Genomic DNA, 27,993 nt, shown 5'->3' with positions numbered 1-27,993 from the left:
CGCAGGCCCCGCCTCTCAATCGCCCCGCCCCTCAATCTCCCCGCCCTATGCCCCAGATCGGGCCCCGCCCCAGTAGGGCCCCGCCCCGTCATGCCTTAGGTCCCGCCCTCACACACCGCCGCTCACACCCCGCCTCCACAGGACTCAGGCCCCGCCCCTTAAGGCTTCGCCCGAAAGCCCCGCCCCAAGAGCCAGCCCTGGTCCAGGCCCCGCCCCGCCCCTAGCGCAGCCGGCGGCGGATGGAGCAGGAGGCGCGAGTGCTGAGAGCTGCGGGCGGCTTCGGCCGGGCCCGGCGCCTGCTGGCCGCCGCCTCGTGGGTACCCTGCATAGTGCTGGGGCTGGCGCTAAGCTCTGAGGCGCTGCTCACCGCGCAGCCCGCTCACCACTGCCGACCGGACCCCACGCTGTTGCCCCCAGCGCTGCGCGCCCTGCGCGGATCCGCGCTGCTGGACGCAGCCATCCCACGCCTGGGGCCCACGCGTGCCCCGAGCCCCTGCCTGCTCCTGCGCTACCCTGATCCCTCGCCCCACACCCGCCTCGGCCCGCGCCCCGCGCCCGCTCCCAACGGCACCCGGCCCTGCACACGCGGCTGGCTCTACGCGCTGCCCAGCGCCGGCCTCCTGCAAAGCCCGGTCACCCAGGTGCGCCCCCGTCCCTGCTGCCCCGCAGCCCTCCCCGCCCCCAGCCCGCCGAGGCCCTGGGTGTCCTTTCTCCATCCTACCTGCTGCCTCTGACCCGGGCCCCCCGGCCGTCCTCCTGGGCTTCCTGCTCCGGGGCGGCTGCCGGCCCGACGGTGCCGCAGACGGGCGCGCACCAGCCAGGCCCGCGGAGAGACTCCTCCCAGGGGCCGGGCCGGGGCTAAATCTGGGCCTGGGGGCTGCCAGGCGCGGGGCGGCCTGGGGCGCAGGAAGATTGGAGCTGAAGGCGAGGGCGGCCCGCGCCGGTGGGGGAGCAGGGCCAGGAATTTGCTTCGTGACCACCAGCGTCTTGAGCAGACGGTGGCTTTGGGCTGGCTTTCCAAGGCAAAGTCTCCGCTTGGAGGGACTGACGTGCTCAGCACAGATTAGGGAAGGTGGGCTTCCCATCCGTGAGGCGCGCAGAGGCTGGGCTAGAGACCACATTGCCTGAAGGGAAACCTTGACGGTCTGCGTGAGAAGAGATGGGGAGGCGGGCGGCAGGTACCCCCAGGCCTTTTTCATCCTTTTCCACGCTGGGGCTGAGACCTGCCCACCCCTGAGGCAGCCTTTACCCCGCGGCCCCCACCCGCCACCCTGGGAGGATTGGTCCCAGTGTGGAAACCGGGACGGGGTTGCCACATGTTCGCAAGGGCTGCCTGGGGCCCTGGAACCCTCCGGGCTTCTCCCTCCACCCTGCTCCCTCCCACCTCCCACCTGCCCTCCTGTTTGGTGCCTGGATCCAGGAATGCCCCATCAGCTTTCACAAAACGTCAGGTTTGAAAGTAAAATCTCGGGCATAGCATGGCCCCCTAGCAGTGGATTAAGCTTGGCAAGAAGACCCAGGAATTGGAAGGGGTGGGGGGAGGCGCAGAGCTGAGGTCAAGGGTCAAGGGCCTCACCGGGAAATGCCGCTGAGAACAGCTCTCCAGCCGCTGCCCGAGTCCCTCTTGAAATGGGCAGGGCAGGGAGAGCGTGGGTACCAGCGCAGGTGCTGGGGCTCATTTCTTAGGCCTGTGTCATGGCTATGACCCTTGGCCGGCTGTGGTGGGGGCTGTGTCTATGACGCCACCAAGGCCGTGGGTGTCCCTGGGGTCCCTCGGAATAGGAAGTGGAAACAGGTCGGACAAGAGCTGGCCACGGGGGAAGAGCAATGGTGTGTGGAGGTGGGGGAGGCCCTATCTAGGGACAAGTAGAAAACTTAGGGTGGGCAGATCCCCCCCGACCCCTGTGCAGGGGCTGCCAGAGACCAGAGAGGCTGCTGTGTGACCTGGACCAAGCCCCTTGCCCTCTCATGCCTCAGTTTCCCCTTCTCTCCACGGAGGGATTGAGCAGGACATGGAGGGCCCCTTCCAGTAGCCATTCTGGGACTCCTTGCACCTGTCCCCAGGGGAGGGTCCTGAGCTGCCCTCCATGTGGCTGCTGTTCCCTATAGTGGAACCTTGTGTGTGGAGACGGCTGGAAGGTCTGGCTGGAGCAGGTGAGCCACCTCCTGGGCTGGCTGCTGGGCTGTGTCGTCCTGGGAGCAGGCTGTGACCGGTGAGGCCCCTTCCCTTTTCCTGCTGCCCAGCAGCCCTCCCCTCCACCCGCTCTCAGGGTTCAGCTAGACCTGGTGCTGCCAGGATGAAGGTTGGACCCTGGGTTATCCTGACCCTGTCCACGCATGTCCCCCGCTGCCCACCAGGTTTGGATGCCGGGCAGTTTTTGTGGCCTCCCTGGTGCTGACCACAGGCCTGGGGGCCAGTGAGGCCCTGGCTGCCAGCTTCCCTACCCTGCTGGTCCTGCGCCTACTCCATGGGGGGACATTGACGGGGGCCCTCCTCGCCCTGTACCTGGCTCGTGAGTACCATGGGGGCTGCTGTCACTGGGGGAGGGGCAGTGGGTGGCCGGCAGGCCTCTGAGGCTGCCTTGCTGAGGGCCCCGAGCTGAAGGGACAGTGAGCAGTGAGCAGTGAGTGCCTCGGGCATCCTGCTTCTGGGCAGGTCACCAGTAGGTCCCCGCAGTTCCCAATGGAACTGTTCCAGTCCTCCCTGAGGCCTCCACTTCAGCTTGTCTGTGTCTGCCCAGGCCTGGAATTATGTGACCCTCCTCACCGCCTGGCCTTCTCCGTGGGGGCTGGCCTTTTCTCGGTGGTGGGCACCCTCCTGCTGCCCGGCCTGGCTGCGCTTGTGCAGGACTGGTGTCTTCTGCAGGGGCTGGGCGCCCTGATGAGTGGACTCTTGCTGCTCTTTTGGGGGTAAGTGTGGTGGGAGCTGGGCCAGCAGCCCTCGTGGGGGCTATGTAGTTTCCCTCTGCACCGACGTATCCCATGCCAGGTAAATGGCTGGGTTACAGGGTCACAGAGAACCACAGTGATGTCCTGCTCCTGAGCCTGGGGGTGGGGTGGGAGCCCTGGCCTTTGCCTCTCCTTCCAGGAGGAGGTGGAGGGAGCCGTGGGCATCCTCATCAACCCTGCAGGTTCCCGGCCCTGTTCCCCGAGTCTCCCTGCTGGCTGCTGGCCACAGGTCAGGTAGCTCGAGCCAGGAAGATCCTGTGGCGCTTTGCAGAAGCCAGCGGCGTGGACCCCGAGGACAGTTCCTTGGAGGAGAACTCCCTGGCTACAGGTCAGGCGCCTGCCAGGGAGGAGGGAGATTGAGGTCCTGGAGGAGGGCTTCGGAGAGGCACAGCTCCTCACTCCCCTCCCCTCACGTCTCTGCGGCTACAGAGCTGGCCGTGCTGTCTGCAGGGAGCCCCCAGCCCCGGTACCACTCCCCCCTGGGGCTCCTGCGCACCCGAGTCACCTGGAGAAACGGGCTTATCTTGGGCTTCAGCTCGTGAGTCGAGGAAGGGCTGGGGTCCTGCAGCATCCCCCAGCGGTGGGTGTGTGGTCCCCAGAGTCCCCGGCTCTGGCTGGGCCCATAGATTTGCCCTCTCTCCCAGGCTGGTTGGTGGAGGCATCAGAGCTAGCTTCCGCCGCAGCCTGGCACCTCAGGTGCCGACCTTCTACCTGCTCTACTTCCTGGAGGCCGGCCTGGAGGCGGCAGCCTTGGTCTTCCTGCTCCTGACGGCAGATCGCTGTGGACGCCGCCCCGTCCTGCTGCTGGGCACCATGGCCACAGCCCTGGCATCTCTGCTGCTCCTCGCTGGGGCCCAGTGTGAGTTTGGGGCCCCGCAGGCCATATGGGAGCCATTGTGTTTGGGCTGAGGGTCTGCCCCACCAGGGGGCCATAGTGCCGACAGGGGAGCAGCCGAGGGTGGCAGCCCAAGGCCAGCTGCTGTTTGTTTTCCTCTGATCCTTGTGGAAGGCCCAAAAGGACGTTTTGTGACTGGCCTAAAGTAAGGAACCTGTCTGAGCCTAAAACACCTGCCCCACCCACAGAGTGCAGCACAGGCATGAGAGGTCAAGAGGCCAGGCTGGGTAAAAGCTCTGCCCAGAGTTCCAGGTGGCCGAGGCCGGCCATGGGCTGGTGTGGGAGGGCCCGTATACTCAGGGCTGGCCATATGGTGTGTGGAGCTGGGTGCAAAATGAAATGCAGGCCTTGCTTCCAAAGTGTTTGAGATTTTAGGACGGTTCTCAAAATTGCAAAGACAGTGGACAGCAGAGCAGTAGCTGAGCGTGGGCCCGAGTGCAGACGGTTGGTGTGGCTGCGTCGGGGTCAGGATTCTAATGTCCTTAGAATCCAAGCCAGGCTGGAATCAGGCTGCAGAGGACAGGTTCCCCCACCAGGTGTCTCAGGGGGGCTGGAGAAGGAGGCTTGGGAAGCGGGTCCCCAGACAGCGGTGTGGTTCTCTGGGGAAGAGCCGAGTGGCCAGGGTAGAAGGCCTGGGGGGAGAGCCTGGGAACCCCTGTTCTTTGTCCCCAGATCTGCCAGGCTGGACTGTGCTGTCCCTCTCTGTCCTGGGGCTCCTGGCCTCCCAGGCTGTGTCTGCACTCAGCAGCCTCTTTGCGGCCGAGGTCTTCCCCACGGTGATCAGGTGAGCTTCAGGGTTCCCCAGCCACACAGCAGGGTCCAGGGCCTCTCATGGGGCGGAGGGCCAGGTGGACGGGAGGCCCTGTCCCCATACCCCACCCAGGTTACGCCTGTGATTCCTCCATCCAGTAAGGACTGCCCTGCTCCTGGATGGTGGGGGCCACTGCTCAAAGAAGGCTGTGGGTAGACGGCTCAGGAACTGGGAAGGGGAGGGAAGGCCATGCAGGCCTGAAGCCAGGGGTGTGGGGTGGGCACAGAGATGAGGAACCCTCCAGGAATGGCAGAATTCCAGGGGAAACCATCACTTTCCAATCTTCTTCTTCTTTTTTTTTTTTGAGATGGAGTCTCGCTCTGTCACCAGGCTGGAGTGCAGTGGTACGATCTCAGCGCACTGCAGCCTCCAACTCTCTGGTTCAAGCGATTCTCCTGCCTCAGCCTCCTGAGTAGCTGGGATTACAGGCACGCACCACCACGCACAGCTAATTTTTGTATTTTTAGTAAAGACAGGGTTTCACCATGATAGCCAGGATGGTCTCGATCTCCTGACCTCATGATCTGCCCGCCTTGGCCTCCCAAAGTGCTGGGATTACAGGCGTGAGCCACCGTGCCCGGCCACTTTCCAGTCTTGAAATGAACAGAGCAAAAAGAGCTGCAGCACAGGAAGGAGGTTTTTCCAAAACAATTTTTCAAATTATCCTCAGCCAGCAAACCTTAGGCTGTGTGGAGGCCGGGCCTTCCCCCCGCTCACTCTGGAGTCACATGTGTGTCCCCCAGTCTGTTGCCCCACCAGCTGCCCCCAACGCAGTCTCTCCCACAGCAGGGCTGGGTTCCTGGGCCAGGAGGCCGGCTGCCCCCAATGCACTCTCTCCCACAGGGGGGCCGGGCTGGGCCTGGTGCTGGGGGCTGGGTTCCTGGGCCAGGCAGCCAGCCCCCTAGACACCCTGCATGGCCGGCGGGGCTTCTTCCTGCAAGAAGTCGTCTTCGCCTCCCTTGCTGTCCTCACCCTGCTGTGCGTCCTGCTGCTGCCTGAGAGCCGAAGCCGGGGGCTGCCCCAGTCACTGCAGGACGCCGACCGCCTGCACCGCTCCCTACTCCTGCGGGGCTTCCCCCGCCAGGACCAACGGCCTCTGCTGCTGCCCTCCGACTCCTGTTGCGCCGGCCACACCCCCGAGCAGCACTAGTCCTGCCTGGTGGCCCTGGGAGCCAGGATGGGACCAAGGTCAAGGCCTGGGGCATGGCTGAGTACCCCAGACATCTGGTCCAGGGCAGACACATTCCTCTCAGAAGCCCGTGTCTCGGTGCAGGTGGAGCCGTGGGGACAGAGTGAAGGTGTCCCCAGCCAGGCCCCAGGCACTGGGAGGCCCTGGGTCACCCCCCGGCCACACCCAGTAGGTGTGGAGGATAAAGGCTTCTGTGGAACTTGGCATCCTCCCTGGTTCTTCCCTCAGGCCACACCTGGGTCCTGGAGGGGCCTCACCTGTGCCTGCTCCCCACCTCTGGGCTCACTAGCGAGGAGCCAGGGTGTCAGCGGCTGCTCCATACCCCCTGTCCAGGTAGTGGCAGCCACGGCCGCCCCCTGCCCCAGCCAAGCAGGGTGGTATGGGCCCTCAGGTCCCTGCCAGGCCAGGCCTCACTGGCCCCATCCCCCTCATGGTCAGTGTGGCATTGGGCGCCCGTCCTGCATTAGAGAAACCAGCACGTTTTTCATTCAGATTTACCCAGGAGGTTGCTACCTTTCATACAAAGATGAAGTCCACTGGTAGGAGGCAAAGGTGGCACTAGGGAGGTGACCCCCATGGGGCTGATGGAGAGAAACTCTTCCCACCCCGGCAGGAAGGGGCCTCTTCCTGGCTGCCCCATCCACACTCAGGTTCTGCCCCCAGACTTGGGCCCTCGCCTACAGGAAAGAGGCTGCCCCAGGCCCGGGGAGGGGGTCGGGCCCGGTGACCTCAGGCTGCCTCTGCAGGGGCCATCACTGCCACGCGGCCGGGGAGTGGCGTGTCCAGTTGCGCCCCAGGGTCAGGCTGTCCGGCCTCTGTGTCTGGGTAGCAGTGCCCCGGGAGAAAGACCCTCCCCGGCCCGGTGGTCCCATCTGGCCCCTCTCTCCAACCCTCACGGGTGCCCGTACATGTCTGCCAGCCGGGCGAAGCGGGGCCCCCAGTCCCTGAGGTAGTCGTAGTCCTGGTCCTCATCACCTTGGCTGGACAGGATGGAGCTCAGCGTCCCCGCCACCGAGCCATCACCCTCGTAGTCATAGATGAGGGCTGTGTCGTAAGGCGGCACACTGGGGTCGCTGTCTGCAGCCTCCAAGCCCTGTAAAGAGGCCCGGAGAGCTCAGGACACATGGAGGGGCCAGAGGGTGCCCCACCGCCGTGGCCACAGCCCAGGGCAAAGTCAGCTCAAGGCACGGGCTCCAGAACGGGAAGCTGCCCATGTCTGGGGCGAGGTCTGAGGGGAGGCAAAGCGTCCTGAGGGCACAGGAGCAGGGTTTCGAAGAGGGTGCCATGGACTGCCCCCTTCCTCAGGATTAGGCCAGTGGCCAGCCCGTCCCCCGGGGCTCTGCCCTGCCCCAGCAAGGTGGGAAGGGGTTGCTCCCCATCACCCTGGTCGCCTCGTCCCCGCTGCGCTTGTCCACTCAAGGCAGAACCCAAGCCTCCTGGACACCCCCATCCGCAGGACGGCCCGCCCGCCTTTCGGAGGCTCTGTCTGCACATCCGTCCTCTCAGCTCGTGGGGACACATGCTCCTAACCGGGGGTGTACACCTTTGCTGGGGGCTTTCTCCAAGCCAGGTGCTACAGGTGCAGACAGGCACAGAGGAGGGTTCCCTGTGCACCCCACACCCCAGATTCCCCGTGTTCACATTCACCCTGTGGACGGCAGGGAATCAATAATGCTGTGTCCACAGGGGCTTCTATGGAGGCCCTGATTCCACTGAGAGCCACTGAAGCCCAGGGGATGCTCCCGGGGCTCCCCCACCCCCTCCATGGTGGACACGGGGCAGTGGATAGGTCTGTGGCCACCGCCACTCTATCCGTGCAAAGATCCACGTCGTGGGTGGCGGCTGAGGGCCGAGTTCAGACGGTGGCAGCAGGGCTTCCACACTCCCGCCCGCACACCATCTTCCTCTGCGGTGCCCTTGGACGGCCCGTAAGTGCATGCAGGTGCCGGTTCTTGCATGCATGTGCAGGTGTGTACATGTGCATGTGTGTGTGCACCTGTGCGTGCCTGTGTGTACTGGGGTGTCCCCAGGAGCACCTACATCATTGATGAAGTCGGCGATGTCCAGGCAGCTGGTGGGCAACGCTCGGGCTGCCTGGGGGTGCAGGCGGCCCTGCGGGGCATCTCTGCGAAGTGGCGGCGGCCCCAGAGGCAGGCTCAGCGCTGTCGGGTGACGCAGCTGGCTGATGTCGTAGGCGTCCTGTGGATGAGGAGGTGGAACAGAGCCAGGCATCCCTCGGGTGGCCCTGGTGGAGGTCTCAGGTACAGGCTCCTGGCCAGCTTGTTGTAAGAACGCCCGCGAACTGGGTTCCTTGGGGACCCCTCCCCACCCACACCTGCCCCCTCACCTGGTCCTCCTCCCCGCCTCCCTGCTCATCGTAGTTGAGGACATTGTCTCGAAGGTCGTCCTGGGGGCCGTGCAGCAGCCCCTTGCCCCGCGACTGCTTCCGGAACCGCGCCCGGAGTGCCGCGAGCAGGACCAGCACTGGGGAATGAGGGGACGCAGGCTGGGGCCAGGCACAGGGCGCGACTTCAGGGGGCCGGGCTGCGAAGGAGGTGGGAGGAGGGGGCGGGGCGGGGCAAGGCTGGTAAGCAGGGTGGGGTTGAGGGGGCGGAGCTTGGGGAAAGGGCGTGTCTGGCATGGAGGAGTCCGGGTTGGGGAGGAAGGGGCGAGGTTAGGGAGGAGGGGGCGGGGTTGTAGAGGAGGGGGCTTGGCTGGTAAGGAGGGGCCGGCTTGGGGGAAGGGGCGTGGTTGGCAATGAGGGGGCGGGGTTGGTGAGCAGGGGGCGGGGTTGGGTGGAAGGGGCGTGGCTGGTAATGAGGGTAGTGTTGGGGAGGAGGTGGAACTGTGGGGGAAGGGGTGTGGCTGGTACTGAGGGGGCGGGGTTAGGGAGGAGGCGGAGCTGGGGAGGAAGGGGCGTGGCTGGTTAGCAGGGGACGGTCTGGGGAAGAGGGTCCGAGGGTCTGAGGGTCCAGGTGGAAGTGGGGCGCTCACTCACCCAGCAGCAGGAGGGCGCTGGCCAGCACGATGACCAGTGCGCCCAGGCTGAGGCCTGTGCCCCCCGCCAGCAGCGCTGCGGCCCCCGGCAGGCAGACGCCGTCCTGGCCGCAGCGGCACACGGTCACGTTCAGCGGCTGCTCGCGCTGCTGGGGCGGCTGCCCCGAGTCCCGGAGCAGCAGGCTGAGGCGGTGCAGGCCTTCGGGGACCTGGTGTCGCGGCCGCAGGCGCGCGTGGCTCACTGTGGAGGGCGCCCGTGGTGAGCAAGGGCCTCCCGAGGCCGCCCCAACTTCGCCTGCCCTCCTCGCGCCGAGACGGGGTGGGGATCCCGAGATCCTGGGCCTGGGTCCCCCCCACCCCCATCGTCCTCTGGGCACAATGAGTAACCCTGCCCCGCGCGAGGATGCAGCGGTGGGGTGGGGGGAGGCGGGAAGGGACCCTGTTGCAGGACCACGGGGTTGCACGCCCCTCGCCCTCCTGCCCACAGTGGAGGCCGGAGTGTGGGGGTGGGGGGAGCGTTAGGATGCGGGGAGCGCGGCGGTGAGGGGAGCGCACCGTTGACCTGGCTGAGGCTCCAGTTCCGGCGGAGCTCTGGGAGCCTGGGGCTCAGCTGGAAGTGGAAGGGGGCCCCGTGGGGCGGCAGGTCCTCATCCGTGGCGCCCAGGAGGAGGCCTGGGCCCTGGTGCGGCTCGCTGCACAGGCTGCCCGGCGGCGGCAGGGCCAGCACGGGTGCATGGTCGTTCACCTCCAGGATCTCGATGGAGAGGGTGCCGGTGGCGGTACGGGGCTGAGAGGCTGCAGGCGAGGAGGCCGCGGCTTAGTGACCCCACCCCAACACCCCAGCCCGCCCCACCAGTCGGCTCAGAGGGGGTGCGCAGCTCTGAGCCCCCGGGCGACATGGGCAGAGCCCTCGGACACTGGCAGGGGTGCTCAGCTGGGACAAGGCCAGGTCAGGGAGCCCCAAGCCGGCGGCGCCGCTCACCGTCATCCTGGGCCAGGACGATGGCTCTGTACCAGCCGCCCTTGAGAAAGGGGGACGCCGGGCTGAGCACGCGCTGGGTCTGGATCCGGCCAGTGGCTGCGTCCACTTGCAGCCAGTCTTCCGGGTCGTAGTCCTTGGAGTAGCTGATGCGGGGGAGGGGAAGAGTGGGATCTGAGTCTACCCCAGGGCCCCACAGGTGTGGTCAGGTATGGGTGCATGACATGCACTGCACACACACACAGGCACACACATACATACCACATGCATGCACACATGCACACAACATATACACACGCACACAGCCTGACATGCCACGTGCATGCACACACCACATACACATGGGCATGCACAGCACACACACGCACATATATACACAGACATTCCCCCACACCTTGCACACACACCCCACACACCTATACACCACACACGTACCATACATGTGCATACACATATGCACATACACATGTACACACAACCCATGTGACTATGATGGGAGCTGCAGTCACCAGCACCTTCTGTGAGGAAACTGAGGCTCAGGGAGGGCAGGCCAGCTGTCCACGGCCCTGAGACAATGGTGTGGCAACCTAGTTAAGCCTCAGTTGGTGCTGGCCCTTCCTGGGCCCAGTGGACACAGACAGGGATACACAGGGCCAGGCTTGGGGTAAAATGAGATGTAAACAGCCAGTCCCTTGGGAGCAAGGGCCTCCTGGGATGGACACGGCTGGCAGGGACAGACTGGCATGCACAGGTTGGAGGTGGGCCTGCCCTAGGGGGTGAGGTCACCCCAACATGCACACACGGGCATGCTTGGGACTCGAGACCCTCCAGACCTTCAGGAACCCACAGCAGCAAATGACCCCTACACCCTCTGACCCTCAGAGCCCAGGGGTCGGGGCACCCGAAGCAGGAATGGGGCCGTTAGCCTCCTCTGCCTCTCCCAGGGCCTCAGGAGCCTCACCTGAGCCTCTGCAGCTGCTCTGTGTCAGGGTCCTGGGCAGAGAAGGTGGCCACCAGAGTGCCTGGGGGCGCCCCCTCTGCTAGGCTGGTCCGAAGTGGGTTCTCCTGGAACACGGGGGGCTCGTTGGTGTCCTGAACGTGCACGCGGACCTTGGCCTGGCCCCGCTCAGCCCTGAGGGCAGCTGCCTGCAGCGGCGCCTCATTCTGCACCGACACTTTAAGTTCGTAGTGTTCACAGCTCTCATAGTCCAGGGCCTGAGGGAAGGAAGCACAGCCCGTTACCCGCCCAACGCAAGTGTGGGCACCCGAGGGCGGGTGCCATGGAGGAGCCACTCCTTGGGTCTGTCCAGAGTGCCTGTACTTTCCTTCTGCGCCTTTTTAACCTTGAAAAAACAAATTATGCAGGACGAGAAGGCACAAAGAATATTATTAAAATGCTGGTTGTGTGTGGTGGTGGTTGGGGAGCAGCCCAGGGTTCAAGCACATGCTCCACAGGTGTTTCAGCGAGGGCCGTGAGGGGATGGCGCCAGCCCCTGCAGTCACTTCATTTTAAATAAAGGAGATCGTCCTGGGTGATGTGGGTTGGCTTTATCCACTCAGGTGAAGGCTTTGAGAGCAAAACTGCATTTTCTCTGCCTCTAAACTGCTGCATTGGCTCCGGCCTGTGGTCTGCACGTTAGACCTGCGCAGCCAGACCCCAGCACCGCATGAGCCAATTTCCTGCAGTAACGCTCTTACTGTGTCAGTATCTGAATACATCCACAGCTACACGTGCGGACATATCTGTGCATGTGTCTCCTATGGCCTCTTTCTCTGGTAGAACCAGGACTGACACACGTGTGCAGCTGTGTTTTTGTACATGGATTCCATATGAAAGCAGGAAGGCTGCACAGAACAGAGTGGTGTAGGGTGTCCCCTGCCTCTGGCCCTCAAGCCCCATGGGTAGTGTGGCCTGGGACCCAGTCCTCAGGCTGGGGGGCTCCATGCCGTCCCCCACTCTCTCTCTCACCCAAGGACGAACACAAAGTCCCAGCTGGTCAGAGGATGTGACTCTGCCGGGAAGAGGCTCAGACCCCAGTGTGGGCAGCGTGGGCATCTGTGTGTGCCGGCATCTGTGTGCCAGCCGGGGGCTGCTCACCTTCACAATGGACAGAACACCCTCGTTGGTCTTGGGGTCCGTGCGGATGGTGAACTGCCCATCGGGGTCGCCTTCCAGGATGGTGAACTTGGCCACCCAGTTGGGGGAGCCTGGCAGGTCCCTGTCCTCCACCTCCAGGCGCCCCACGTCCACTCCGCTGACGGCCTCTGTGGCCTCCACAAAGAACTGCGGGGGGATCCCAGCCCCAGTTACCAGCAGGGCTGGGGGGACAGCATGGGTGGGGCCCTCAGGGCCCTCAGCCCACCCTCCCCTCCCACCCTCCCTCCTGCCTCCCAGCAGGAACATCCTCCCTTGTTCCTGTCAAAGCTGCTCCCCACCCACTGGGTGTCCTCAGGTTTGTCTGTTTTGTGAGTCACTGTCCCCCAGGTGCCCCCATGGTCCCCCTCTGTGGGCTCAGCTTCGTGCTCCCTTCCCATACAGCAAAGGCTGGAGGGAGACTTGCTCCCTGATGCTAGGGGGTCCCAGAGGGTCCCACGGGCTGCCTCTCGCCAAGGTCCTCTATCCCAGCTCCCACTCCATTCACATGCTGCCACGCGCCACCCTGGGGCCCCTCCAGCTTGGGCTTCCACCCGCCCACGCAGAGTTCCTTCTCCAAAGCCCAAAGTGCCTCCTCCTGACCCATCATGGAGCCCCGTGCCATCTGCAGGAGCCCAAGAAGGGAAGGCAGCTCTAAGCAGGGGCTACTTTCGAGGGAGGGACAGCAGCAGCACCTCGTCCCTGGTGAACTCAGGGGCATTGTCATTGATGTCATCAAGGGTGATGATGGCTGATGCAGTGGCTGTGAGGCCGTCTCCAGACATGTCCGCCACCTGCAGGGTCAGATTGTACACCGCAACCACCTGGGGATGTGGGACACAGGGTCAGAAGATGAGGGCCCAGGTGGGGCACACGGGGACTGGTCGGGGCGGGAGCCAGGCCACCTGGCCAGCTCAGTTCCTACGGGAGCGCCCAGTGGGTGTTGAAGACCCCAAGTGGCCCTGAGAATCCTGCCCCGATCCTAAGTGCATAGGGCTGCGATGCTGCCCCAGCCTATGTTGCTGGATAAGCATTTACAGAACACCTACTGTGTGCTGGGTAAGCATTTACAGAGCACCTACTGTGCACTGGGTAAGCATTTACAGAGCACCTACTGTGCACTGGGTAAGCGTTTACAGAGCACCTACTGTGCGCTGGGTAAGCGTTTACAGAGCACCTACTGTGTGCTGGGTAAGCGTTTACAGAGCACCTACTGTGCGCTGGGTAAGCGTTTACAGAGCACCTACTGTGTGCTGGGCGCCTAGCGCACCAGTGAGCTTGGGTCCCTGCCCTGGGGAGCCATGCTTAGTGGCAGGGACAGAAATGGACAAAGACCACGTAACACAGTGTAACCAGGAGGGCTTCCCAGAGGGGCTGACTCAAGGGGGGTCTTCCGGGAGCACAGAAGTCCAACAGCAAGGGGCAACGGGGGCCCTGACAGAAGGAGCTGGTTACCTACTAGAGGGGAGCCGTTGCCATGAGGCTGAGAGGGGCGGGGCTGCTTGGGGAGCCCTGCCCTGTGCCAGGCCCCTCACGCCCTACTTCGACCAGACCCCTCCCGCCCGGGCCAGTGCGGCTCCCGTCTGCCCATCAGTGGGTTCACCCCACACCGTCTCCTCAGGAGCCAGGGCCACTGCAAGCTCTGCAGCGACGGCAGGGACAGGAGCGTCTGGGGCGGGCAGGCTGGGGGCAGAGGGACCCACAGGAGATGGGCTGCCCTGGCCGTGGGTGTGGAGCTGCCAGGCGCCCCCTCACCTCGCGGTCCAGCCCCACTTGCACTGTGCGGATCTCGCCTGTGAGCTGGTCGATGCTGAAGAGCTCGGGGCTGCCCTGCTGCAGGATGGAGAACCGCAGCGCTGCGTTGTCCGTCTCGGGGTCGTCGGCATCTGTGGCCTCCGCCCTGGTCACATAGGTGCCTGGGAAGCACAGGGAAGCATGAGGGCCGATGGGCTGGGGGCATTGTGAGGGGCGTGGGGGCACCTCGTGTGCACAGGCTTCCCGGTTCCAGCACGGCTTGACCCCAGATGGGGCAGTCAGCCCATGCTGCTGTTCGCGTCACCGAGGCAGCCAGCACGCGGCAACCCCCAAGTCCAGATGCTTCCCGCTGCCCCTGAAGCCCACTGTGCCGTGTCCAGGACACCTGTTCGGTCGAAGCCTCCTGCCCGGCTTGTGCTGTTTATGGCGTCAGAGCACAGGAGCACTGGAGGCGGGACGTGCTGTCTGTCACCTGGGGCGGAACGAGGCGCAGAGGCCACTGCCACAGACACGGGAAGGAAACTGAGGCGGGATATGAGCCTCCAAGCCTGAGCCTCGGCCAGGCCTGGCCACAGTCCCTGGTAGCCCCAGACACGAGGGGGCCTGTGCCCTTCCGCCAGGTCTTTACCACGGGCCCCCAGGGAGGTAGGAGCGAGTCCCTGTGGCTGGAGCTTACAGGTCAGCCTGGGTTCAGGGTGAATCACAACCTAGAGATGCCTGTGGGTGCTCCGGACCCCGTGTGAGTACCCGGTGAAGATGCGGTGTGCCTGGCTCCAGATGGCTCCCTCAGCAGGAGGGAGAAGTCATTTGCTTTTGGGGGAGAACAGGACCCCTGAAAAACCTCCACTCCCAGGCTCAGATTTTGGGGTTTGAAATTTATGTTGACATGGGAAGTGGCAGGAGTTGACCTGTGGAAACGGACCTGCCTCGGAGACTTGTTTACTTATTTTTAGACTCTCTGAGGGGCCTCTGGAATTCTTGCTTCAGGGAAACCCTGGACTTCGCAGAGCCTTTGCCTGCAGCCCCTCCCGGCCCGGGACTGTGGTCCTGTCTCACCTGGGGGTGCACCCTCCAGCACGCGGCCGGTGAACGCCTCCTGCAGGAAGGCTGGCCGGTTGTCGTTCTGATCCACAACTACAATCTCCAGGTCCGTGGGGTCCTCCAGGGTGGATCCTCCCAGGTCCAGGGCAAACGCTCTTAGCTGTTCAAACATAGAGCAAGGGCTGGCTCTGTGGCCCCCAAATTTCTGTGGCTCCCGTTAGGGCCATGCGAAAGAGACAGCACGTTCAGACTTTGTCTCCAGCTGGAAACACCAACTTAAACAGGTGAGAAACAGCACAGGGTGGGGCATCTGTCACAGTGGCTGAGGACGTCCCTGAACAGGAGCCACCTTCCTTTAGCAGACAGGGCAGATGCCACTTTCCCTACTTGCCTTGGCTGCCAGGAAGCTCACAGCTGCTTCACGTGTGACTAAAGTAAGTGTCTCCCAGAGGCTTTCTAATCTCTCTCCCTTTCTCTCTATGGTCTTTGCTCCTCCTGAAGTTTTTTTTTTTTGATAGAGTTTCACTCATGCTGCCCAGGCTGGAGTGCAGTGGCGCGATCTCGGCTCACTGCAACCTCTGCCTCCCGGGTTCAAGCGATTCTCCTGCCTCATCCTCCCAAGTAGCTGGGATTACAGGCGCATGCCACCACGCCCAGCTAATTTTTTGTATTTTTAGTAGAAATGAAGTTTCATCATGTTAGCCAGGCTGGTCTCGAACTCCTGACCTCAGGGGATACGCCTCAGCCTCCCAAAGCGCTGGGATTACAGGCGTGAGCCACTGCGCCTGGCCTCCTCCTGAAGTTTAATTCCCCTGTGCACACAACATTTTAAACTGCCTCCCATCCTTTCGGAGAATGGGCACAATTACAGTTTCCAAGTGAGAAATACTCTCTAATAACTTTTGATGTAAGGGATCCAAGGACTGGTTCTCAAAGTCTAAAGGAAGATTCGGGGCAAATAAAAGAGAATTTTACATCCTGCAGAGGCAAAGGCAGGAAGTGTCCTTTCCACACATCAGGTACAAAATTACTCTTCTTTTTTTTTTCCTTTTGAGATGGCGTCTCGCTCTGGTGCCCAGGCTGGAGCGCAGTGGTGTGATCTCAGCTCACTGCAACTTCCACTTCCTGGGTTCAAGCGATTCTCCTGCCTCAGCCTCCCAAGTAGCTGGGATTACAGATGCATGCCACCACACCTGGCTAATTTTTTGTATTTTTAGTAGAGATGGGGTTTCGCCATGTTGGCCAGACTGGTCTTGAACTCCTGACCTCAGGTGATCCACCCGCCTCGGCCTCCCAAAGTGCTGGGATTACAAGCATGAGCCATTGTGCCCAGCCCAAAATGACATTTTGGAGAGGGCAGCCTGGGGGTGGGCGGGCTGGGAGAGGGTGGGCTGGGGGTGGGCGGGCTGGGAGAGGGTGGGCTGGGGGTGGGCGGGTTGGGGGAGGGCAGGCTGGGGGTGGGCAGGCTGTGGGAGGGCAGGCTGGGGGTGGGCGGCCTGGGAGAGGGCGGGCTGGGGGAGGGCGGGCTGGGGGTGGGCGGTCTGGGGGAGGGCGGCCTGGGGGAGGGCGGCCTGGGGGTGGGCGGGCTGGGAGAGGGCGGGCTGGGGGTGGGCGGGCTGGGAGTGGGCGGGCTGGGAGAGGGCGGGCTGGGAGAGGGCGGGCTGGGGGTGGGCGGGCTGGGAGAGGGCAGGCTGGGAGAGGGCAGGCTGGGGGTGGGCAGGCGCCTGCAGGGAGTGCAGACGGGGTTCTGGGATTCTGGGCTCTAGGGCTCCCTTCTCTTGCTCCCACTGCCCTTCTTCTTCTTTCTTCTTCTTCCTCCTCTTCCTCCTCCTCCTCTTGTCCTTCTTCTCCTTCTTTCTTCTTCTTTCTTCTTCTTTCCCCTCCTCCTTTTTTTTTTGAGACTGAGTCTCACTCTGTCACCAGGCTGGAGTGCAGTGGTGAGGTCTCAGCTCACTTCAACCCTCGCCTCCCGGGTTCAAGCAATTTTCCTGCCTCAGCCTCCAGAGTAGCTGGGATTATAGGCGTCACCAGAATGCCCAGCTAACTTCTGTATTTTTTAGTAGACATGGGGCTTCACCATGTTAGCCAGGATGGTCTCGATCTCTTGACCTCATGATCTGCCTGCCTTGGCCTCCCAAACTGCTGGGATTATAGGCGTGAGCCACCACGCCTGGTCCTCTTTTCTTCTTTTTTTTTTTTTTTTTTTTTTTTTGAGAGAGGGTCTTCGTCTGTCACTTAGGCTGCAGCGCAGCGGCAGAATCACGGCTCATGGCAGCGTCGACCTCTCGGGGGATCCTCCCACCTCAGCCTTCCAAGTAGCTGGGACCACAGCCATGCAGCAACACTGCTGGCTAATTTATTTTACCATTTTTATTTTTTTTGCTTTACCATTTTATTTTTTGTAGAGACAAGGCCTCACTTTGATGCCCAGCCTGGTCTCAAACTATTGGCTTCAAGCAATCCTCCTGCCTTGGCCTCCCGAAGTGCTGGGATTATATGAGCCACCAAGCCCGGCGCTCACTGCCCCTTCTCGGAGAATCCCAGCCCCCAAGGGGCATCAGTGGTTTCTTCCCTGACTAACCCCACTCCCGAGAACAGTGAAAGCCACTGGGATCAACATTATTTTGGGGCCAGGCATGGTGGCTCACACCTGTAATCCTAGCATTTTGGGAGGCCAACATGGTGAAACCCCATCTCCACTAAAAATACAAAAATTAACTGGGCATGGGAGTGGAGCCTGTAATCCCAGACACTCAGGAGGCTGAAGCAGGAGAACTGCTGGAACTGGGGAGGTAGAGATTGCAGTCAGTTGAGATTGTGCCACTGCACTCCAGCCTGGGTGGCAGAGTGAAGCTCCAGCTCAAAAAAAAAAAATGGTTGGACGCGGTGGCTCACGCCTACAATCCTAGCACTTTGGGAGGCCAAGGAGGGCCGAGGTCAGGAGACTGAGACCATCCTGGCTAACACAGTGAAACCCCGTCTCTACTAAAAATACAAAAATTAGCCGGGCGTGGTGGCGGGCGCCTGTAGTCCCAGCTACTTGGGAGGCTGAGGCAGGAGAATGGCGTGAACCCGGGAGGCGGAGCTTGCAGTGAGCCCGGATTGTGCCACTGCACTCCAGCCTGGGCGACAGAGCAAGACTCCATTTCAAAACAAAAAACAAACAACAAAAACAACACTATTTTAGGGATTCTTCACGATACTCCTGAGCTCCCAGGACCAGGGTGTTGCTGGCTGTGGTTGAGCCACGGAAGCTACAGCTGCTGCAGCCTGCTCCTCCCCGGCAGAACCAAGCCGCTCCTCCACCGGACCTGTCTGCCCTCCAGTTAAATGGGAACATAACCTAAAGCAGCTGCCTCCTCTGGCTGCAAGGCCTTGGTCCCAAACCCCTGTACCTGCCCCCTCACTTAAGGGTGCCTGGATCTTGCAAGAGAAGCAGTCTGGCCTGAAGCCCACCGAGCTGGGAGGAGAAGCCTGGTGGGGAGGAGGGGCACTGGCTTCCCACCAGGCCTGCTTGAGGGGCACAGGTCGGACCGCGCAGCTCCGCACCCTGAAGCGGTCGGTCTTCTCGCGGTCCAGCATGGCATTGAGGAAGACCTTCCCCGTGAACTTGTCGATAGAGAAGACGCCCCGGGGCTCCTCGTCCACGCCGGGTCCCTGGATGCTGTAGATGACGCTGCCCAGCTGCTGCTTGTCCGACTTGATCTGTGGGGCAGGAAATGGGGTTGGGGAGAGCTGCTCTGGGCGGGGGCCTCTGCCCTCTCTGCAGCCCCTCAGTCCCCTCCCTGGCTGACAGGAGGGCAGGTCTAAGTCTCCTAGGACTGGAGGACGGAGCCTGGTGTCCAGTGAGGAGCGGTGCTGGGCTGGGGACAGCTCAGCCTGTGGCCCCAAGGGTGCCCCGTCCTGCAGCCTCATTTCAGGCTCAGCCCCTGGTGTCCTGAGGGTCCTGGTCTCTGGGGCGATTTTGCGTATGTGAAGCTGAGGCCCACGCAAGGCAGTTCACCTTCACCTCCATCTACCCAGCGTCGGCGAACGCGCACACAAAAATCACGCCCGAGCGTGCAGCCTAACGTGGAGTGTGTCCAGCCGAGGCGCATGTCGGGTGGAAGCAGCTCTGGACTCCCCTGCGGCCTGGGGCAATGGCGAGGATTTGAACCCTGCTGTACACCCAGGTTGGAAGCCCAGAGCCCTGGCGAGGTGGGCGAGTCCTGCCCCAGCTCTGCCCTGAAATGGGGCTCTGCTGGCTCCCAGGAGACCTTTAGAGAATGAGAGAGGCCTACGGGGGACCAGCCCACCCCTTTCTCCCCTCCCGACCCCTCCACCTGCTCACCTGAACCAGGGGGTAGGGGAGACGCTTGTGGTTCTCGGATACGCTGATCGGGGGGATGACCCAGGCCCTCCGCACGCGGCTCGGGGCAGGCGCCCGGCGCCAGGGGTACAGGGTGGTGGGCCTCCTCCGTCCAGGAACCCCCAAAGACAGGCAGAGGCTCTGCAACAAAGACAGATGCATCCCACAGCACCGTCTCCCGGAGCCCTGGACAGATCTGTCCCACGGCACCGTCTCCCGGAGCCCCCGGCAGCAGCGTGCAGCTGGGAGCTGTGGCCGGTGAGGAGGCCGTAGGGCGCAGTGTGCGACCTGCGGGTCGGTGCTCATTGGCTCAGGGCAGCTTCCACACACAGGGCTGCGCTGTACGAGGGCAAAGGCACGTGAGCCCCGCCCCCGTCAGACTGAGCTGGGGCCTTGGTGGCCACACCCCAAGTACTGGCCCTCAAAGCCCCTATCCAGCTGCCCCGAGTCTGGGCCCACTCAGCAGCTGGGCTGTCTGCAGCCTCTAGCGAGTGCATGTGGCCACTGGGAGGTAGCGCTAGGGTTCCAGGCCTCTGGCTGGGAGGGACACCTGAGATTCACCCGGCGAGGGCACAGCCTCACCCCCAGTGCCAAGGTAGCCGTGCACACAGCAAGCCCCTGGGCCAGCCAGGGCTGGGGAGACCGTGGGGTCCTAACTCGGAATGACCCCAAGAAGCCAGTGGCGGTGCCCGTGGGCACGGTGGGCTGGCTGTGGAGGGTCCTGGGGAGCAGCAGGGGAGGTGCCTACGGGAAAGTGCCCGTCCCTCTCCACCTCTCCAGGCTGCTTTGTGGGAACGGAACCCCAGGATGCGAGAGTTCAGCTCCAGTCCATCAAGAGCAGCTGGAATTGTAACCCCAGATCGTACAGCAGCCCCCAACTGGACTGTGCTATGTGGCTGAACCAGCCTGCAGCTGCTGCTGGTCTGTCAGGTCCCATCAGGTCAGGATTGGGCAGCCAACGCTGGTGGTGTGGGTTCCTGAGACTGGCTGGGCCGGGGCCAGGGCTGCCTCGGTGGGGCTGGGTGGGGTGGGGCTTGCTGTGGCTGCACAGCCAACAGGGACATGGCTGGGGACAGAGGGGCAGCCCCACCCCCAGCCTCACTGTTATTCTCCCAGAACAGGGTAACTCGGTGCAGTCTTTACCCCAATACTTCAGCTGCTGGGACCCTGGCGTGCCCATCTCCTCCTTTCCCACATCAGGGGCTGGGGTGCACTGTTTGTAATGCACACGGGAAGCCCCGGTGCTCGGGGATGGGGCCTGGGCAGAGTGTGGGGCTGCAGAGGGAGACACCAGGCACCCCACCCTATTCTAGGGCCGGGACGACCCTCGGGCCAGTAAAGACCCCAAAGCGGAGGCGGCTGCCCCCAAATTCTCCCGAGGTCCTGACGGTCAGCGACTTTTGTGACCACAGATGGCCCCACACCCACCCCTCAGATGGGGAAACTGAGGCCTAGAGAAGGGACCCAAGTCCAAGAGCCAGGTGGGGAGGGGCACTCGTAGTGACCCCAAAAGCACATCCTGAATTTTCTGGTTTTAAAAATTCAGTTACCATACCCAGCTCCTAGCCTGGGCCTTGGGCCTCCCTCCCGGGGTGCCCGGCCCCACCTTGGTCAAAGGGAAACTTAGAGACGGTGGGTCTTGCATGTCCTGGGATCCCCAGGACACCTGTGCTTGGGACCCCCGAGCCTGGGGCATCAGTGTTTCTGGGTGGGCTGCATGGCTCTTCCTGAAAGACCCCTGACCCTAAAGCACAGCATGGTAGAAGCTGCTGCAGCTGACAGGACATGGCTCTGGGCTGACCCCACTCGGCTCGGCACGGACATGGGGGTCACCCTCGAGCTCCCTCCTGGGTCAGGCTGATGCCTGGTGCAGCTCGTTGGGGCACAGAGTCTGCCTGAACTCGGTGAGGGCAGCAGGGGCCAGGGCTGGGGGAGAGGCAGGGGAGAGGGAGATGAGGGAGGAGGAAACAGGGCTGCCCTCTCCCCGTCCCCTGCGCCCCGGGTCTGGCTAGGAGCTGTCTGTACCCCCCCAGTCCTTGGGGTCTCCAGGCTCCCGGCCCTTCTCTTGGGTGACCCTCCTCCCCGGAGGCCCCCTCCCACCCAACAGCGCTCTCCTAGCTGCCAGAATGTTCTAGATCTTCACCATCCAAGACCCACAGGCCACATGGGGCTGCTGAGCCCTTGAAATGTGTCTGGCAAAAGTGAGGAGCTGTGTTCCCCTTTCACCTCATTGTGGTTAAGGCCCCATGTGTGGCCAGCACCCAGCCCCACACGCCCAGCGCTCACAGCCCCAATCAGCATTGGCGAGGGTCCCCCAACCTTCCCAGCCCCCCACTGCAGGGCTGTGAGGGTGAGAGACCTGAGGACCTTCCCGCCCCCCACCGGCACCGCATGTAGCGAGGGCGTGGCATCTGCATCATCCCAGTGACAGGGGCTACAGACGAAGATGCTGAGTTGGGGTGGGCAGGGTGGGAAGCTTCCAGGACCCTGTGGCCAGGGTTGTGGTGGGGGTGGCAGCAGCTCCCCAAGGAACAGACCCTAACACAGAGACGGGGCAGCCTCCTGCACCACCCGGCTGGGAGGGGACAGAGACCCCCTACCCTGTGCCATGCTCTCTGGGGCACCCCCACCCACGACAAGCCCTCAGGCTGCTGGGCTGCCATGTGCAGCAGGGGGATGGGTGGGAGGTGTTGGGGGTCCTGGGCAGGCAATGTGGAGTCTGGGGGCAGAGCAGGCCCCAAACATCACCCACCACACACAAACTCCTCAGCTCCCCTTTCAGATAGGGCCCCCATCTGCATATCATCATCTTCCCGGCCGTTTCCTGAGCTCCTCCCCCATCTCAACATCACCATCTTCACAGCCTGCTGCTGAGCTCCTTCCTCTGGACAGCAGGTGGGCTGGGGTCTAGGGAGGCTCATGGGACTCCCCAGCCGGCACTAGGTCCTGTGCCTACTACAGAGGTGTGCCGGCCACACCACGCCAACACCTAGAACAGCTCCCCACATGGTGCGAGCAGAGGGAGCGCTGAGTCGGCCCTGGTGAGCGAGACCCTGCATGGGAGGCCTCACCCAGCTCTCCGCTGGAAGGGGGCACCTGCTCCAGGCGGGGTGGGGCCCCATGAAATGGAGCACTGAGAACTGTGGGGTCAGAGCTGGGCCAGCCAGGCCGCCCCTGCCCCTGCAGAATCACAGATGTCGACGGCTCCTCTGCCTACCACGCCACTGCTGGCTCCGAGGCTGCCAGCTCTCCTCAGCCCCACGCCGATGCCTCACCCTCCAGGGCTGCCTGCTCCTGCTGGCTTTGTCGAGACTTCAGTCTAGGCAGGGCCAGGGACGTGGGGGCATGTGGCCTTGAGAGGAGGCAGCGGCTGGGGGCTGGTACATCTGAGTGGGCAGGGGCTGGGAAGGAGATGTTGGCATGGCCAGGAAGCCTGTTAGGCTGAACCCCCATTAGGCTTGGCCTCTGTCCTCCACCACCGGCCGCTTACGCTGTGTGGATGAGCAAGGCGCAGGCTGCCCATCTGCCCACCCTGAGATGGGGCATTGGGCCTCTCGCTCTGACTGTGTCCTGTCCCTAGGGCTGGCCCAGCACACAGAGGTCCCCACAGGCAGTGGCAGCAGCCTCCAAACCATGGCCACCTTCCCTGGGGTTCTTGGTCCTGGGCCAGCAGGACCTGGGCCCCCTCCTCCACGGCCTCCTGGGAGTCCAGAGAGAAGCAAACGCTTTGGCAGGAAGCAGGGAGAGGATGGGGTGGGGGCTCCTGAGGCTCCCAGGCTGGGGACCCTGCCGGGGAAGCTCTCTGCCAGCTGACAGATGGCGGCCCTGGCCTCGGAGCCTGCCAGCACCCACAGAGCACAAGCCACTTCCAGGGCAGGGCAGCTCCTGCCAAGTGGAAACCTGCCTGCCCGGCGTGGGGCCTTCATCAGCCTCGGTGGGCACAGGGTCTGTTTCCGGCCCTGGCTGGGCAGCTTTGCGCTGGGCCTGGGAGGCACCTCCCTCTCCCCCTCCCCCTTGGTCCTCCCAACCCCCCGGGAGCCTGTGGTGGCCCCTTCACCTCCCAGCTCTGGACAGTGAGGTTCAGAGAGCCTGAGGCATTTGCTCAAAGCCACACAGACAGAGCCAGGAGTCACGTGGGGTCTGAGACCCAAGCTAGGCTCTGAACCGCATGCTCTGAGGGAAATCCAGCCACAGAGCCACACAAGCCTTGGGCTAGGCCCGGGCATGGGGCAGGGAGACCCCAGGCTCTAGGAACCCCACATGGCTGAGGTGAGGGGCCACCCCCACCCAGGCAGATGTTTCCATCCCCTCCCTGCCCAGCTGCCACCAAACCTGGGCCAGCCCTGTTCCCCCACCCTCCAGCTGCCTCCACCGGAGACCCTCCAGTCACGCTGGGCCGGGTGCAGTCAAGGCAGAGGCTGGGAGTCCTGGGCCCAGGCCTGTCCGCAGCCTGAGTTCACCAGGTCACAGCGGCCGCAGAGCCTTGGGAAGCTCACTTGCCCAGATCACAGCCGGTATGGGTCTGGGTGGGCGGACAGGCCACAGCCCACTTCCGGCTCTCGGGGGCGTTCTCAAAGCTGGCTCTTTGTCCTCCCACCCCACCCCCGTCCAGGAAGACGTGGCCAGTGGAGGGAGGGCCTGTGAGCTGTCTTGGGGAGATCGGGACATCCGGTGCCCAGAACAAAGCCACATCAACGCAGCCAGCCCACAGCCCCGCACCTGGGCTAGGGGACGCAAGCACCCTGGGAGGTGGATTTTGTGGACACCCGTCCACTCCTCTCTGTCCCCCACCCAAGCCAGGCAAGACCAATGGACATTAGCGACCTGCTTCCCCACAGTGGGTCCCCAATGACACCCCCAAGCTCATCCTTGACTGGGCCCTTAGCCAAGAACCTGGAGGGAATCAGCTCGAAGCCCTTGAGACGTCTGGAGCCACCACCCTGCAGCCAAGCCCCTGGGACTTAATGCCTCTGCCTTGGGGTCTGCTGCTAGCCTGACACTCAACCCCAAGGGGCTGCTGCGTGAGAAACTCCGCACACACGGAGCGTTCGCTACAGTTTACAAACACCACTGCGAGGCGGGAATGGGGTTTACAAACACCACTGCGAGGCGGGAATGGGGTTTACAAACACCACTGCGAGGCGGGAATGGGGTTTACAAACACCACTGCGAGGCGGGAATGGGGTTTACAAACACCACTGCGAGGCGGGAATGGGGTTTACAAACACCACTGCGAGGCGGGAATGGGGTTTACCAACACCACTGCGAGGCGGGAATGAGGAGCAGTTCTGGGGCTGACCTCGCACTCCTGCTCCACCGATTTTCCAAGGAAGGATGCTTCGAGATTCTAGGAACACGCTTGGTAGCGCGTGGGTGGGTTTGCCTGGGAAGGGAGTGTGAAGGCCCCTCAAGCTTCTCAGGCTTCAACCCCTCCCCCAGGCTGGAATCTGGGGCCACCCCGTTCCTGGATGGCCAGGTATGCCAGGAATGGCCCCAGCTGTTGGCCTGGCCCAGAGCGGCTGGAGCATCCTCCCTGGGCCCCACCCTCTCTAGCTGCTGCGGGTTTCAGAGAAGGGATGTGGAAGAAGAGGCGTGGAGGCAGCTGTCCCTCCAAAGCAGTGTCTGGGGCTGTCCTGCCACTGTGGGAAGAACAGTGGCCTGGGAGCCACTTCCCTTCTTGGCCTCGGTCACAGTCACCCGAGCTAAGAGTCCCCGCCTGGCCCCCAGGGTGCTGCTGACTCTGTCTCCCAGAGACCAAGGAGCTCCCAAAACCCAGATGCAGAAGTGGGGCCCCTCCCAGCAGGCTGGGGTTCTCTGTGAGTCAGCAGTGCTGCCCCAGACCTCAGCCACCTCCCAGCTGGGGTGGGGTTCCAGGTGTAGAACCAGCAACTAGGACGGTGTAGGCGCAGCAGCGCTGACAGGGGCCAGTTCTGAAGACACCCTCTGGGTGGCGCTGAGTGAGCTCAGCAATCAGAGGTGGCCTGAGCAGGGGAGGAACCCCTCACCTGGGGAAGGCCCTGATGGGCCCACGCTGCCCGCCTGGGGGCTCACCAGGAGGCGGCCCGGGACCCCGAGGCTGCCCAGGAGCGCACACAGTCCTGAAAGCCGAGCTGCTGGGGGAGGGGCAGGCAGGGTCCTGACACTGACATATTTTGCCTCACGGCGGAGTGAACTTGAGCTTCGGCTATAGTCTCCTTGCCAGCTGGCCCCACCTCCACCACCTCCCCCAGCCTCCAGCTGTCAGGGGAGGGCGCTATTGTCCCCCAGCCCTGGGGGCGAAAAGAAGGGACAGTGAGACGGGAGGCTTCTGGGGAGGGAGAGGTCCTGCCTGCCTCCCCACCTGCCACAGAGCCCCCCTGGGGCCTGTTGAAAGGCAAACACTCCCAAATCCAAAGGAAGAGGTCTCGAGGAATGTTTTCACAGGCGCCGGCCTCCCCGCCACCATGCCCCGGGTTGGGGTGCCAGGGAAGAAACGCTGTCCCCAGAGCAGGTGGAGAAGGGCCCTGGAGGCATGCAGCCCCCCAGCCTGCGGTCCTGGGAGGGCTGAGGGGTGGAGGGCCGGGGGGCTGAGCACGCATGCTGAACCACTGTCTCCCCCCGCCACTGTCTCCAGATGGGGGAGTGGGGGGTGGCAGGAGCCATGGTGCCCCTCAGGGGCAGCTGCTGGAGGGTCTGGCTGGCCAGGCGCCTGGTCAGCTGCCAGGGGCTGAAATTGGAGCCAGCTGGAGCTGGGAGGCCTGTGGGAATGAGGGGACTCAGGAAGCCCCTTCAGTGGGGGCTGGGAAAGGAGTGGCTTCCCTTGTTCGCTGTGTCCAGCACTCCCTGACCACCCTAGGATCAGAAGAGCAATGAATGCTGTGAGCACCGCTAAACCCTTTATGTGCATTCTCTCTTGAATTGGCAAGAGAGAGGCTGCTCTCTTGTACCCAGTGACGTCCCAACCACAGCCGGCCGTGCCCTAGCCCAGCCCAGTCCCTGGGGGCTGAAGCCACTGAGGCCACATCCTCCATGTCTAGGTCCCCCTAGGGTGTGAGGAGACGTGGCTCCAGCTAGGCAGTACAAATGGCGGGTGTGGGGGGCCGAGGCCTGGGCTTCCTTCCACGCTGGCTTGCTCCCATGTTGGAGACACCACGGTGCCAGCAGTCCAGAGAAGATTTTTAGGGGCAGAGTCCAGCAGGCTCTGGGGGCTGGGCCCCCAGGCCTGATCACCCCAGGCAGCTGCGGCAGGGTCCCAGGTGAAGCCCAGGAACAGAGCCCCCAGGGCTGCCACACGCCACTCTGCAAGGCCCTGTGTGTTGGGACCTGGCTCGGGCTGGGACCTCCCAATCGAGAAGTAGCCGTGAGTGTGAGTTCCTGGGGGAAGGGCCTGCAGCCACCCCTGCCGGCCGGGAACTTGCGGTGGGGGGTTTGGACATCACCCAAGACTAGCCAGGGGTCCTGTGCCCACCACAGGGAGTCCCTATGGAAACCTGGCCCCCAGACCCCCCAGAGAGGGGCACTCCTGCCGTTCCCCCTCTCTCTCTGCTCCACTCAAGACTGGCAAGCCCCCAGACCCTGGCAGGGGTCCCTCCAAAGAGAGGGCACGGCTACCTGGGTGGTCCCTGCCTGGGGTCCCTGACCCCAGCAGGACTCTGCAGTCCCGGGGGTGATTCCACCAGGTGGAGTGTTTGGTTACACTCCCTCCCCACAACCCCTGGGGTGCTGCCCCCAGCCCAGGGACCCACCCGGGGCCACTCAGGTCACAGGCCCCCAAAGGCGGCCAGGGCCAGTGGTTCTGGGGGAGACCTGTGCGGCCGCAGCTGAAGACACTGTCCCGCAGGGCCGAGGGAGGCAGCGGGGACCCCCGCAGGTGCCGATGCCTTACCTGGGCCAACAGCCCGAGGACGAGGAGGAGCGCGGCGTCCATCGGGGCCGGGGCGGGAGCGGGTCGGGAGTGCACCCGCGACCCGAAGGAGCGCGTCCAGGCTGAGTGACAGCGCAAGTGCGCGGGGCGGGCCAGGGCCAGAGACAGCACGTGTGCGGGGGGCCGGGAGGGGCAGGGCAAGGGCTGAGTGACAGCACGAAGGAGGCCTCTGACGGGCCGAGGGCCGGCCTGGGCAGGGCTAAGGCTGAGTGACAGCGTGTGGGCAGGCGGGTGGGGCGGAGCCTCTGGAGGGCTAGGGCGGGGCCGGAGGCTGAGTGACAGCCCGTGTGCGAGTGGGGCAGGTGGGCGGGGCCGGGGCCGAGGGCTGAGTGACAGCGCAGGTGCGCCTGCGGGGCGGTGACCGCACGAGGCTGGTGGGGCGGAGCCAGAGGAGGATGGGCCGGGGGGCGGGGCCGAGGGTTGATTGACACCTTGTGAGAGGATGGGGTGGGGCCGGGGCGGGGCCGAGGGCTGAGTGATAGCTTGTGCGGGGCTCCAGCGGGCAGGGCCAGGGCTAGGTCGGAGATACCCCGGCTGCTGCGTCGGGAGCAGAGCCAGAGGCCAGGCTGTGGGGAAGGCAGGGTGGGTGCGGGCGTGTCAGGGACCAGCTGGGATTCGTGGCTTCTTCATTTCCTGCTCCTTGGGCCCGGCTCGCCCCTGCTCCAGGGCGTCTGCACTGCAGTCCCTACCGGGGGACGCCTCCTGAGCACTTCCTTGGGCCCCTCGCCGCTCTGGCTGCGTCTCCTGCGCCTCCCCGCATCCCACTGAACACTGGGCCCACCCTCCACGCACCTCCTCGCAGCCTCATTTTGCCCAGCTCCTATTCAGTATGGAACTCTCTGGTTCACACGCCTCTGATACCAGCGTGGCTCGTAGCACACCCCCAATTCCCCCAGTCCACGCGCCTCCTCCAGCATCCCCTTGTTCCCCGAGGCCCCCTGCCTGGAGCACCTTCCTTCCTACAGAACTCCTTCTCATCAGCCCTCAACACC

The 27,993-nt window shown here is 63.6% G+C and overlaps 2 protein-coding genes across 9 annotated transcripts; one reads left to right on the top strand and one right to left on the bottom strand.

Annotated features, from left to right (window-relative positions):
• The first annotated feature begins 76 nt into the window (after positions 1–76).
• SLC22A31 (solute carrier family 22 member 31) lies at positions 77–6,043 on the top strand. Of its 7 annotated transcripts, XM_055232835.2 has the most exons (10): positions 107–484; positions 685–793; positions 2,110–2,213; positions 2,359–2,513; positions 2,742–2,910; positions 3,132–3,274; positions 3,370–3,487; positions 3,594–3,808; positions 4,517–4,628; positions 5,499–5,833. In XM_055232835.2, exons 1-10 carry the CDS (start codon positions 240–242, stop codon positions 5,803–5,805), a joined length of 1,677 nt encoding a protein of 558 aa, XP_055088810.1. In that variant the 5' UTR covers positions 107–239; the 3' UTR covers positions 5,806–5,833. The 7 variants fall into 7 exon arrangements, with proteins under 7 accessions (XP_055088809.1, XP_055088810.1, XP_055088807.1 ...); XM_055232834.2 differs by lacking the exon at positions 685–793 and having other exon boundaries at positions 77–641; positions 3,132–3,277; positions 3,379–3,487; positions 5,656–6,043; XM_055232832.2 differs by lacking the exon at positions 685–793 and having other exon boundaries at positions 107–641; positions 3,009–3,277; positions 3,379–3,487; positions 5,499–5,877.
• Positions 5,628–27,113, bottom strand: CDH15 (cadherin 15). 2 transcript variants are annotated; one of them, XM_055232831.2, is made up of 14 exons: positions 26,963–27,112; positions 19,081–19,239; positions 18,300–18,455; positions 14,766–14,910; positions 13,710–13,870; positions 12,650–12,778; positions 11,919–12,104; positions 10,782–11,035; positions 9,824–9,966; positions 9,397–9,636; positions 8,843–9,082; positions 8,192–8,328; positions 7,885–8,043; positions 5,628–6,937 (listed from the first exon to the last, which is right to left on the bottom strand). In XM_055232831.2, exons 1-14 carry the CDS (start codon positions 27,002–27,004, stop codon positions 6,737–6,739), a joined length of 2,352 nt encoding a protein of 783 aa, XP_055088806.1. In that variant the 5' UTR covers positions 27,005–27,112; the 3' UTR covers positions 5,628–6,736. The 2 variants fall into 2 exon arrangements, with proteins under 2 accessions (XP_055088806.1, XP_055088805.1); XM_055232830.2 differs by having other exon boundaries at positions 6,154–6,937; positions 8,192–8,388; positions 26,963–27,113.
• Positions 27,114–27,993: the final 880 nt, after the last annotated feature.

This window comes from Symphalangus syndactylus, chromosome 11 (genome assembly GCF_028878055.3).
Source record: "Symphalangus syndactylus isolate Jambi chromosome 11, NHGRI_mSymSyn1-v2.1_pri, whole genome shotgun sequence".
Taxonomy (NCBI): domain Eukaryota; kingdom Metazoa; phylum Chordata; class Mammalia; order Primates; family Hylobatidae; genus Symphalangus; species Symphalangus syndactylus.
Note: the sequence above shows the minus strand (reverse complement) of the source record. Positions and strands in the feature narration are given on the sequence as shown.